The sequence below is a fragment of the Carettochelys insculpta genome, chromosome 4 (genome assembly GCF_033958435.1).
Source record: "Carettochelys insculpta isolate YL-2023 chromosome 4, ASM3395843v1, whole genome shotgun sequence".
NCBI classification, from domain to species: domain Eukaryota; kingdom Metazoa; phylum Chordata; order Testudines; family Carettochelyidae; genus Carettochelys; species Carettochelys insculpta.
In genome coordinates this window covers 19914954-19927746 of record NC_134140.1, presented here as the reverse complement: position 1 = coordinate 19927746, position 12793 = coordinate 19914954, and the positions used below count along the sequence as shown (strand labels likewise).

The 12793-nt window shown below is 39.7% G+C and overlaps 2 protein-coding genes across 25 annotated transcripts in view; one reads left to right on the top strand and one right to left on the bottom strand.

Moving 5' to 3' along the window:
* Nucleotides 1–5971, top strand: part of MFSD10 (major facilitator superfamily domain containing 10) — a 46768-nt gene extending 40797 nt beyond the window's left edge. For 7 of the 9 annotated variants that reach the window (XM_074992388.1, XM_074992387.1, XM_074992385.1 and 4 more), the window contains one exon: nt 1355–5483. In XM_074992388.1, coding sequence (XP_074848489.1) covers nt 1355–1461 — 107 coding nt within the window. In that variant the 3' untranslated portion in view covers nt 1462–5483. Of the gene's footprint in view, nt 1–1354; nt 5484–5550 lie in introns of those variants that run through there. The other 2 variants (XR_012645323.1, XR_012645324.1) reach the window with 2 other exon arrangements.
* Nucleotides 5972–6886: 915 nt separating this feature from the next.
* ADD1 (adducin 1) overlaps nt 6887–12793 on the bottom strand; it is a 102444-nt gene continuing 96537 nt past the window's right edge. For 10 of the 16 annotated variants that reach the window (XM_074992369.1, XM_074992375.1, XM_074992370.1 and 7 more), the window contains one exon: nt 6887–9514. In XM_074992369.1, coding sequence (XP_074848470.1) covers nt 9153–9514 — 362 coding nt within the window. In that variant the 3' untranslated portion in view covers nt 6887–9152. Of the gene's footprint in view, nt 9515–12297; nt 12333–12793 lie in introns of those variants that run through there. The other 6 variants (XM_074992381.1, XM_074992382.1, XM_074992383.1 and 3 more) reach the window with 2 other exon arrangements.

The following is a 12793-nucleotide window of genomic DNA, read 5'->3' as shown; positions in this document are numbered from 1 at the left end:
CCAAAAACAGTAGTCAAGGTTGACAACTCAGAAAAACATTGTCAAGGCATGCAAATCAGAGAGCGGAGGGGCAGACTTTTTTTTTTTTTTGGGGGGGGTGGGGTGTCCAAGAATTAGATTAAGCCACGTATGTAAAAGAGCAGCTGCAGATACTGGACTTGGGCTGATGCCTGGCTTAGGTGCTGGTAGGAGAACGTCAGTAGAAGACAGCAGCATTTAAAGTAGCAGACAGGTTAATCGAATGGTACAGCTTTAAATTTCTAATGTTTCATACAGGCTGGGCTCCTACTCATACGCCTTCAGCCATGTTCAGGTTTTACTTTGCGAGGGACAGGGGCACATGGAGCAGGAAGTGGGTCAGTTCAGGCTAGATGCAGATTTACCAGTTAATGCCCTGAAGGCGCATGCTTAAATACTTATTTGATCACAGCTGGAAACTTAGGTAGTGTTTTAACACCTTTAATGGGAGGCACTTCAAGGTCACTTAGAGAATCAGTTGTTGCAGCGAAAAGGGGAGAGCAGAACTGGGTGGCGGGGGATGCTGGGAGTGGGACTCACGCATGGACTGAGTATGGTGCAGGGAAGAAGCAAGTGTCAGACTAGATGTTTGTGAGGAAGAAGCTGCGAGCAGCAGCTTGTGTCTCTCACTTGGGCCCCCTACACAGGCTGTTGCTGCTTTGTATGATTGATGTCATTCTGCACGCACTCCTCTCAGCTCTTGCTCATGTTTTTTCTGGCTTGGAGCTGCTGGCTGCCTTCCAGCCCAAAGTTCCTGCTAAGTGCAGCGAGAGTTGAGGCAGCTCCAACAGTGGAATTCGACTGTTTGGAACTGAGTTAACTAATTGTTTCCCAGTGAAGCTGAACAAGGCAAAGTAAGGGACAGGCCAAGGAAGGTAGAGTAATAGCTGAATAATTGCGTGTGGCTGCAGAAAGCACCAAGAATCTACTTAATTTTAAAACTTATCATTTGAAAAAGCATTGTTTGTCTGCCAGTCAGAGATTTAGGGTTACCCCAAGAATGGGGAATGCATCTCTGACCATCTTGGGCATTGATGAACCTAACCTCCAGGGATTTACTGAGTCCTGGTTTGGCCATCACAGCATCCCATAGCAATGAGTTCCACAGGTAAATTTAAGAATGAGACTACATTCAGCTAGAGTGCTAGCCACATGCGATGTACAGTCTCATGGAAAAGGAGTCAAAGGTGCATAGCCAACTAATTACAACTCTAAGCATACCCAACATGCAACTACTTGAATTTGTATCAAGGCTGGACAGGAAATCACACAAACTCTTTCTAAGGTGTACAATGAAGACAGCGCTCAAGAACTAAAAGACTTATTTCTTTTTCAGTTTATTGGCTGGCAGGAGCTGAGGTTTGCTTCAGTGTTTGTGCCGTTTTCTTCCTGCTTCCCCTCATTCTCCTTGGTTACATAAAGCAGCAAACCAAGGTGGAGTAACAGAAGAGAGGAGCAACATTATGGCTTACATTTGCTAAGAACGCCTTTTCCAAGGGACTTCAAGAGAAATGGAGCGTGAGCTGGCAAGAACTGACTGAACAACACTGTGTTTTGATTTGCTGCAAGGCTGACTTAAATTGCATTATGCAGTACCCACTGCCACATACATCATCATCATCATCATCACGAAATTATTTCTTCTCACACTACAATGCCCAAGGAGATGGAAACCCAACTAAAGTTATTCCCAGCAGCACAGATGCAAGTTTGTGCCTTTGTATTCCTGCTGCATAAAATGGTAAAATCATGTCAGCTGTCTGGGCAGGAAAAGGTTGAATTCAGCAAGCTGAGACTCCACAACATGGTTGTGCTTAAATTAACTAGTTTCCAAATGGATGTAGCATCTAAAAGGCCATAATTTCTCAGAAAATTGTGTGCAGAAAATCATTTTTATATACCCTTCCTTTGCCCATTTCATTTTACTCACTAGTAGTTCAGTCTGCTGCTCTGAGAGCATATGGGTTAGCAAACGACAATCAGTCTTGTAGCATCTTAAAGACTAACACATTTATTTATTAGGTAATGAGCTTTCATGGGTAAGACCTGCTTCTTCAGATTGGAGTAGATAAGAATCCAGGGTTTATATAGCCAGAGGGGGAAGGAAGGAAGGAAGAAATAAGAGGTGGGTGTCACTTGTAATTAATAGAACCAGTGGAAGAAGTAAACTAATAGGGATTAGCAGAGTTTTCAGGCAGCTATCTAATGAGGAAATTGATTGTGATCCATAATTGGTTCATGGGGAGAAAATACAATGCCTGTCCCATTTTGTGAGGGTCATACTGAGATCATTTTGCCAGTCCCCTTTAGTTAGTGGAATTTGTTAGGGGCAAGTATATTTGGTAAAATCTGTACCTAATGCCTGAAGATGTGTGCATTGTTTTTTTAGTTGGCATCCAGAGTTTCTTGTGAGACACACTTCTCAGAAGCTATTCCTACAGTTTGCCAAAGGATCACAAGGGAACAGGTAGACCAACTGCTACATATAATATAGTTGGAAAAGTATTTTTAGCTACATTGTTATACTCCTAATATATGAAATGGATTTTTTTCACAGTACTGAGCATTTATCCAATATTTGTATTTTGCACTACAAATAGTTCATTGCAAACTGATCTACTATAATGTGGTTAGGAATACGTGTAGTACAAAACATCTTTTCAGATTGTCCTTTTGTTTGTCCATCACTGGGCTCTATCTAACTGCACTACAGCTTAGGACTGCAGGTGGGGATGTTCCTGTGTTCCACTTCACATTGGCATGCACTATGCCAAGTCCTTCAATAAAGGACACATTAGATGCAGATCAAAGGGAAAAGGAAAAGGTCTTTCTCCTTAATTCACACATTTTAGCCTCTCTCTCTCTTTCGTGACCCACAAAGGGTTTAATTTGAGGGTATTTCCATAATAAAATTACCTTCTTTGACCAAAGAACCTGATTAGCAAATAATTTTTTTTACACTGCAATGGAGATGAGTTAAATCATAGGTGAGGGACCTAGTTGGGTCACTCTGTCCAAAGAATCTGTTTAGAGTTGTTTCTTAATCCTACTTCCCCTTCAGATATCTTCGTTTATGTTTAACTCCTTGGGGGCCCAGAATGTACAGTGAGACAGGTTCTGATCTTAAAATGTGGACAGTAACAGTATCCCTGTGCCTGAGGTACATGATGTAATCTGGGCTCATTTGTGACTGAACAGGCCCCAGTTCCTTAAGTTTTTACAGTAGAGAAGCTCACTCCTTAAGGATATCCAAGTAGCTGGCGTGGGTGGATAGGTGTGTGAGAGAGAGAGAGAGACGGAGATGAGCTTGGCTGGTTGTGGTGTTCTAAAGTTGCACATAAAATGCATTCTGCACATGAATGGAAAAAATACAGGGACCGTTGGCTAACACCCCTATTTAAATTTTCCCTTGCTTCCCCAAGTTTATTCATCCTCATAACCAACTCATGAGAAGAGGAGGATTGGTTTAATATGGGAGTGGGACAGTAAGGCTCTGATGCCTTAGTGGAGTAGTTTCTGCTCTCTCTTGCACAGCACTATGGGGTCTTCTAGGCTTCAACCCAACTTGACAAAACAGATTGATAGACACTTCATCTCCCTATCAGTAACACGACACACATATCTTTCCGTCTGAAGGAACCTGAAATGTTTCAGCCTGCACATAGAAGGACCCAGTGGACCAGCTCTCATCTACAGCCACCCGAGACTGCCAGCTAGTCTAGTTCCTTCACTCCACACAAGCACTTTTAGTAGGTGAGGTTGGCCAGTAGACACAAAGGAAAAGTTAAACTGGCTGTTACCCAATTTTGCCTCTCTTCCCCCCCCCCCCGCCCCCCCCAGATTTTACGTGCACCAAGACTTGTGGATGTGCAGCACTAGTAGAAACACATGCTGCCCAAAGTGGCTACTCTGCTTATCAGCTGGGCAGCATCTGAATCCTGGCAGCATCCAAGCCCTCTGCTTATAGGACCCATTGCTGTTACCCCAGTGTGATTTTGGGCAACACAGCAGGACTAATAGCCTTACTCTTCTAAGGGTGCATGGGAATTTTGCTGACCATAAGCACAAAGGCCAAGCTTTTCAGTCTTTCTTCAGAAACACACTGGCCCATAACACCATGTTGGGGAGGGGGAATCGCTGGTTAAATACAGTTTCAAAGAGATGAGTGCCACCTACACGGCTTCCTACAGTATCTGCGTTTTCCTCAACACTGAAAACTTCAAGTGAACCTGTAAATGAATAAAATGTGCCCCCCCCCCCAAAACCACCAATATAATTACTTTGGGGGTGGGGGAACTGCACCACTTCACAATGCAAAAATTAATGTACTGCTAGCAGAATCCCCCCCTACCCCCACCCCAGCTCTGCAATGTTGCTGGCTGCAGAGCCCAGCTCCCACACAGAAGACACTGTCAGTAGGGGAGCAGAGGGAGGCATTTATTTTGCATTTGGTTAAGAAGAAAAAAAACACAATACTTCAGGAGCCGCAATGCATGTGAATACAAGATGGGCGTTAATAAGTCAACCCATACTTTTTGTAACATGCCCCCCCCCCATTTTAAGACCAGCTCTCTCTCAATTTGTAGTGTGATAAATATTTACAGCTGGACATTCAAACTTTTTTTTACAAGTTCTATTTCCTCACACTTTGCATGTGTGAGTTTGTACCACTGTCTTCCTGACTTTCACTCCTGAACCCACTTTAATTATGCCAATTTTACTTCACATTTAATTTGTTTTCTTTCTTAAAATGTATTCCCCTTCACAGCAGGGATGCCACAGGCTTCCTTTTGCTTTTCAGAATCAAGACTTCATTAGCACCATGATCCAACAACTATATTATCATATCCCAGAATGCACAGCACATATTAAAGAGGGTGTTATCCAACATTTCGAGATAACAAAGCGTTTGCTATTGAGATATGAGTTCATTGTTGGGCTTTTAGACATTCACCGTTTATCAAAGTACTCAGGAGGTTGTTTTTCTTTTTTTTTTTTAAACTTTGTTGGGAACCACAAAATCCTTACAGAGCTGCATGCAGCTCCAGAGCCGCAGGTTGCAGACCACTGAACTACAATGTTACTGGCACCAGTTCCCAGCATGATAGGTGGTGGCATGCAGGAAACTTCTCGCAAGCCTGGGACCAAGCGATTTCTCTTGCTGGCTCCCTGGGCTAAGGGGGCCATGGCTGAGCCCTTTGGAACAAGGTGTGTGCGTGTTGGGGGGGGGGGGAGGAGGAGGAGTCCTTGCAACAGGCTCTGGGGAGGGAAGTAGTGTGTGTGTTTCTGGCCCCCTGGCTGGGCTCAAAGTCAGGGGAGGGGAGAAGGGAAGATAAACAGGAATTGGTTGATCAGAGGTGTTCCGGGGGGAATTTTTGTATGTGTCTATATTGTTACAGACATGCTGACACGTATTTTGAAATAAATTACCAAAATAATTGAAACCGATGTGATTCTGTAGTGTTATTTTGACAAATAGTTAAAATTTTCATTTTTAAAGCAGATTTTAATTTTTTTTTTTTTTGGACACAGAATGCCTTCAGGAGAATATAATAGAAGCTTCAAACATATACTGCACTTCCTCAAGGAACAGAATTTGGCTACCCAAATTAATCTTTTGGGTAGGTTTTAACACTCATATGGGAAACAAAAGTAAACCACACACTTCATGTAAGTTTTCTAAGGCTCACTTTTATTAAATGTCTCAATTTGAGCTCTTCTATCTTGCCCTACTACGCAGGATTTAATCTATCACTTTAAAAAATACAGTCCAGGGAAAAGATTTCTGCAGCTTCCTGGTTGTCTAAAAATGTACTTTATATTCTCAGAGCCTTGTTAGTGACTTTCACTAAAATAATGTTCCAGGTAAATCCTGAAAAATGATTGATTAAAAACAGAGCATTTGCCCCTGCCCTAGGGGGAAAACAAATTCTGAAGGGCATTGTGAATTGACTCAAAGCAGAAAATGTAAATTTACAAGAGTGCAAAGTAGCTGTGTCCTCCCCATGGTATTTCAGCAAATTATGTGGTGTTTGTTCAGATTTCAACCCTCTGAACTACTGCATACAGGCTGAGGATGAACTTAATGTAAGGAATGAACCAAGCAACGATTCTCTGTTTAATGACAAACTTCAAATGAGGCTTCTTAGCTTTTTCACTTGAGCACATACAGATTGAACCTCTTTATTGTGGAACGCTCTTAACCTGCAACATCCATAAACTGGGGTATGGCAAAGTTTCCCATGGTCCCATAAAGTCTGTTTCTAGCCACCAGTCCTGACTCTCAGTGTTCTTTGCTTTAATTTACCCACCCTTAAATGTCTTCTCAGAGACAAGCAATGGAAGCATTCGTAACGCTGTTAGACAATATTGACCTCCTATGGTCCAGCAAATTCTCTCGTCTGGCACCGGGCAGGTGCCAATGGTGCCAGATTAGAGAGGTTCAACCTGTATTACATCCCAGCTTTATCACTTTATGAACAGTTTAATGAGCAAAGTTAAGTTAAGCAAAATTATGCTAACCTGGAAGTGACTAGGAATTCTCCTGTTCTCTCAGTTACAACTAATTCTCCAGGTCAAAGACTGCAACATGAAGGAGGCTTTCTGTATTCTGTGTACATGTTCCCTCAATTAAAGTTCAGTCATCGTTGTCTCCAGTGTTCACTGTTATAGGTCCCATTCAAGATCTCTGGCCACATATGTCTGGTATGGAACTTTAACAGCAACCAATTTACTGAAAACAAAATCCTAGGTATGTACTTTTCTCAAGAAAATATTTTTAGCCATTCAATTAAAATTATTAGAGCACTGTCCACAAGAGATTCTGGAAACAAACTGTACACGGCTTTCAAAACAAATGAAACCTTACTCTTTTAAAGAAGAATTTTATTTGTGAGTAAAACTTAATGATACAAGAAAGAAAGAAAAAAATACATGACTTCCCCCCCAAGTGTGTAACCATCCTGTACACAACTAGATTTCATAGGGTAATACAAAGAACTGAAAGAACAAACTACAAAATTAGAATAAAAATCATTGCATATGTGCGCAAAGATAAAAGGAAGGACTCCATTATTGACTGAAACATGTAGCAATGGCTCAGTAATGTAATTTTGCCCCTGGCAATAAAACACAATTTAGCAAAGTAAGGTAAGTAGTGTATGCTTCCTAGTATACAAAGGACACAGAAGGTTAGAATACAAGCTCAAAGACATTAGCATCATGCAGTCCTTACCAGACATTATTGTTTAGGTGTCAGTCTTATGCAGTGATCTGCTGTGGCTTCTAATTCCACCCTACTCTTATGTATTCCAAAACAGAAGTCAGATTTTGGTATGTTAATTACTGCCACTAAATCTTTTTCTCCTCACCTGGACACCTTACAGTGCTATTGTCATAGCTTGTACATGTGTTTTCCTTTTACCATTTGAATTTGGTCCAAGTTATCCATACATCTGAGGCCTAATATAGGCTCTATTTATGCACTATAGCTGAACCTGAACTATTTTCAGTGCTTTCATACTGCACAAATTGGATGGCATTCTCTGTCTATTCTTCTCACTACGAAATAGGTATTTTATATAATCCTATAAGATACATCCATTATTGAACTTCGTTTTAGTTATAGTCATTGCATAAAAGCCAACTTTTTTATTCCCAGGGAGGAACTTTTCCATATTTTCAGCTGTTACAAATAAAAATGTGTTATTTGAACACTGACATTTGGTGGCAATTGCTTTATAGCTGGGGCAAATTCACTGAAGTTTCTGGAAAGGTCTTATGTTCAACAAAAGAAGATAATATGCCTTTCCAAAACATAATTTGAAGGTGGATCTCTACATGAGAGAGAGAGAGAAAATCATAATTGTAAGTAGATGAGGATGGCAAATAAATGATGAAAGTGATTTTTCTGGCTTTGCTACATGCTTACTGAAAACCCATGGTAAATGCACCTTTAAGGACTCTAGGAGGATTTCTGTTCCTGACTTAACTACTGCAACACAAAGCAAGAAATATGCGCTACTGTAAGTGAAGAGGAAAAGACTTAATATAAAAACAGATATTAAATGTTCAATGTAATGTGTTTACAGATTTATTAGGGGAGGGAGTGAAAACACAAGCCTGCAAATGCAGCTTATATGCAACAGACTACTATCTGCATGTAGGGAAGTTTTATCAAAACAACGAAACCTGCACTGAAGACCAAATCCAAAACTATCCATGCTCTAGATCACAAATAAAAAAAGTGTCCCAAAAATCTTACATACAATTGTTTTCAACCTGTAATTAAAGACCAAACTGTTACGCAGTTGAAGTCTGATGGTCTCTGTTTGGGGAGGAGAGTCCATACGCTAAATTTCACAATATTACGTTTATTAGAAAAGTTAGGATTCTTTGAATGCACGTATCAACAGGGAAACCATCATTTCTTTAGTCCTTGACACCACAAAATTAAGGTTAAGTTCCAGCTGTATCATTATGTCTTTTTAGCAAACCCAATGTTCTCACAGGGGAGTGTTATTCAAAGTTAGCAGCCCCTTGATGTGTCTTATTCAGGCACCAGAATATGGGTGAAAGAGAGCTTTTATTTTTGTTCTTATGGCGGGGGGTATACAGGCACGGAGAAGACAGGAGAGGTAAGGTATGGATAGTCTCAAAGCCTGGACTATAACATGATCTGTAGTCACAGATTGCAGAAGCATACATCTCAGTTCAAGAATGTGCCCCATCTAAAATGCTAACAAACAAGCATCCTCTCTAAAATGCAATATTTAAAAAAGAACCTATTGGAAAAAAAGCATAGCTTGATCAGAAATATTTCTGTTTATACATAAAGCAATGTGGGGTTTAAATTAACAGTGGCTCAATGCCTTCCACACGAAAGCTATTTAACTTTGTTTACAAATTAAGGATCAAATCCATGGTATGCTGCTGAGAACACAGGTTTAGCACCTTTCTGCAGGTTAGTTTCCTGTTATAACCTCAAACAATCAAACTATATCTTGAGGGGTTGGTTGGTTGATTTGTTGCATTCCTTTACATAAGACAAAATGCTCAGTACAATCTGGTACATTCTAGTGGTTAATGTATTGAGATTTGAAAATAGGACAGTGTTTCTGCAGTGTATCAGGCCTTCAGGAGTCACTCTTCTTTTTGTTCTTCTTGAGAAAGGAAGGAGTGCGGAACTTCTTTTTCTTTTTGGATGGGGATTTTCCTGGAGATTCATCACTACCTGGATCAGCAGGTGTCCCTTCCTCAGCTGTTGGAGGTGTTGCCTCTTCAGCAGGCTGGGACTGGGCCTCTTGATCTTCTGCTGCAGGAGTCTCAGTCTGGCTTTCGGTCACATCTTCGCTGCACCTAACTTCCTCCTCCTCCTCCTTTCCAAAGGCTGGAAAGCTGAGTGCTTCTGAAGGCTCATCAGGGGTGAGGTCTGGGAGGGTCTGCTTGAAAGTTGCAGCATCACTGTCATCTTTGTACGTCTGGTTCTGCAGTGTGTCTAATGGATGGATTGATATGAATCATTTAGTTAAAGTATGCTGGTCTCAAACACATTAAGGTGAAGCTACTGTATATTGAGGGCTGTGTGAAAATCTAGCTCATGTTACTTACATAACGCTTTTGAAATCTTGTCTATTCTACTATGCCTTTGGCCACAGAAATGAAAGTGGAATGCTCAAAAGGTTATCATCAACTTCCTGCCAGACAGCAGATAAAGTTGAATCCAACCCATAATGGTCTAAAGTGCTAAGAGAGTAAATGTCAAGGCTTTATAAATAATACACAGTAATGTACCTACATTTTGCAAACAACGCGAGGATTTTCAGCACAGCAAGCAGAGAATTAAACCTACAATTGTCTTTGGTATTACTGAGATATTGTCACTCGGCTCTCAATTTTTCAATTTTAATTTGTTGTTAGGAAGCAAATTACGCCAACATCAGACCTTTGGCTTGATGCATGAGAATCTCATTTTGCCCGTCCTGATATAGGCTCAGTATTTCTATTGAGAAATTTATGTCTTCTCAGAGATGTAAAAGAGATGGCTTCATAATGCAGTCTGCAACTGTAATGTTTCATTACCTTGACAAGATTTATTATTGTGTTATGAGGGCTTATAAATAAATAAATCAATGCAATCTGCCAAATTAAGTTGACTAAGCATGTTTTGTGATGTAGCCTTTTATATCATAGGGGTTCACTTAGTGTGAATTCATGCCTATGCAAAGCATCAGCCATAGCTAAAATGGGGACAAAGTGATACATATATCTTGCTATGGCCCTGTTCACATTACTCAATAAATGTGCAGTGAACATTTAGTGTCTTCAGTGAGATTTAATGATACTCCACTTTTAAATATTAAATACAATGTATTGTAAAACAATCTTGTTTGCACTGTGTACATCCTTAGAACCCAATGCTTGCTTCCAGCTTCCGGGGAAAGCACAAATTAATAAATGTCCTAATAGCTGAGTCAACGCCATCCATGCTACTAGAGCATTCAAAGGACAGTAGAAAAAAGCCAGGCCACAGCGTCTTAAGAGCTGAAAGAAAACAGGGGTAGCAATTCTCATTTTTAAAAATTCAAAAATGAAAGCTCTACCGCAGTTCAGAGACCGATTTGGGTTAGAGCACTAGTTTTAGGGTTAAGGCTTTGAGAGATGATTGTAACTATCAATGAAATGTATGAGAGTGCCTCTAATGTGTTTGTGTCCTTTATTCCTGCAGGATTGCACTGAAACATCCCCACACTGTGTTTCAGAAGGCACTGTTCTATGAATGCGATAGAAATTTGCATATAAGTGTGTGAACTTTTGCTACATTAGACCCACAAAGACCACGTAATACTTGGTATAAAGCCAAATGCTCAGAATTGTAAAGTTAGAAGTTTAAAATTGTGTTATAATGCAAACAGGATTTAAAAGCCAGGTAAAGGAGAAAGCCATTATGTATGTTATGAGCTGCCTCATGAGATATTAGTCCGAGTGACCCTTTGTGACCATTTTACAGCAGTTCATTTATAGTATATCGTATGGTCCTTTCATCATTATCACCTATATAGTCATGACTTTTATTTCATTGAGAACTGAAGAGGAAGGCATTAGACTAATTTTTTAGTGCATATATCACACCTGATTTTCAGGTAGGCATGTATTTTTTTTAAAAAAGGACCAACAAGCTTTTGGATTGTTCATTAAAGTATAGGAAGATCCTGACACAAACAACTTTTGCCACTCTACCAAGCATTACAATTATATAAAAATAATTTTAACTTGTCTTTCCTAGAGACTTAATCCTACCAGCCTCTGAAACTGTCACTAAATCATTTAGCAAGATGGAATCACTGTATACTAGAATTCTGAATTAAGCTTGAAGATGGGCAAGTCTTTAATCGGAATAGAGAAATCCTCAAATTCTACATCAGATAAAGGAGAACACCACACAATGTCTATGAGATTTGTTATTTTGCTCACTGATTTTACTACATCCGTCATTGAGATTTTCCAAATTACATTTTCCTGCAGAAGTAATTTCAGAGACAATAGGACAATAATTTGAAAATCTAAAATTGTATTCTAGAAATAATAGCACATACGCACCCTGTGATGCAGTAATACCATTAAAATTTCTACCTTCAATTTTGTCACTAATGTAAGTCTGGGAGCAAAGTGGATTTTATACATACAGATGCCAGAGCAGTGCTGCTGTAACATATACTTTTCAAAATGATATCCTTTAAGCATGACTGTAGTCAGAAAAAGATCTCTCTGTCCATTATAGCTTTCATTGCACTCAGTCTCAGGTGCTTAGAACAGGGAAATAGACATATATATGAAGTTTACTTTTGTTAGGCGTGTAAACCCAACATAGCTTAAAGAGAGAGTTCATTCAAATCTAGCTTATGCAACGTAATTCAGTCTCAGCATCTTATTGGCAGCATCAGATCCATGCAGAGAGCACAGCCCAATTTTTCTGATTCAAACCACTAGCTAGCTACAGTCACTGAAAGACACATGGACACGGAATCCCATGAGGACATTTTCCAGTGTCTTTCAACAGTACAACATGCTTTAAACTTTATGTAACTGGCCTAGAATTCCAAGAAAGCAACAATGGAAGGAATTAGTATCTCTCATTGAATGTAAAAAAATGCCTTTTTTAAGAAATAAACAACAGAAAACAAAAAACTCAGTAAACAACAAAGATGCAAGAGAATGAAGCAAAGCCCAGAGAGCTCCAGAAAAGAAGCAGAAACAGATCAGAGTATGAGATGATACTTACTATGGTAACAGGTACTCTTTAGCATATCCATCTCCTGTTTGTAATGCAGCCACAAGAAGAAAAAAGCACAAGTAGAAAATCTATGCATCCATCACAGCCATTGAGTTAAATCAAAAGAATGGTTGCAACCATTCTTACAGAAAACAGAATGAGATGAAGTAGTGAATGGAAGACTTCTTAACAGACAAGTGATATATCCCAAAGAACAAGGTAAAGGCAACACAAAACAGAAATTAGATTACACCTGTTTTAAGACATGCTGTCACTTTTATCCTCTTTTTCCCCAAGGGATAAATGATTTTCTTTGCCTTTTTCTTATATTTCTGATAATTTTACCTCATTACGTTAATCAAACAAAAATCTAAACCATGACAAAAAATATTCCCTGAGGTGTAATCTGAATACAATAACGTTTAAGAAATGTGCAACCAGTGAGCAGGATTTACTAAACTATCTATCTGTGTTCAGTTCAGCAAAGCTCTGCTTCATCATTAG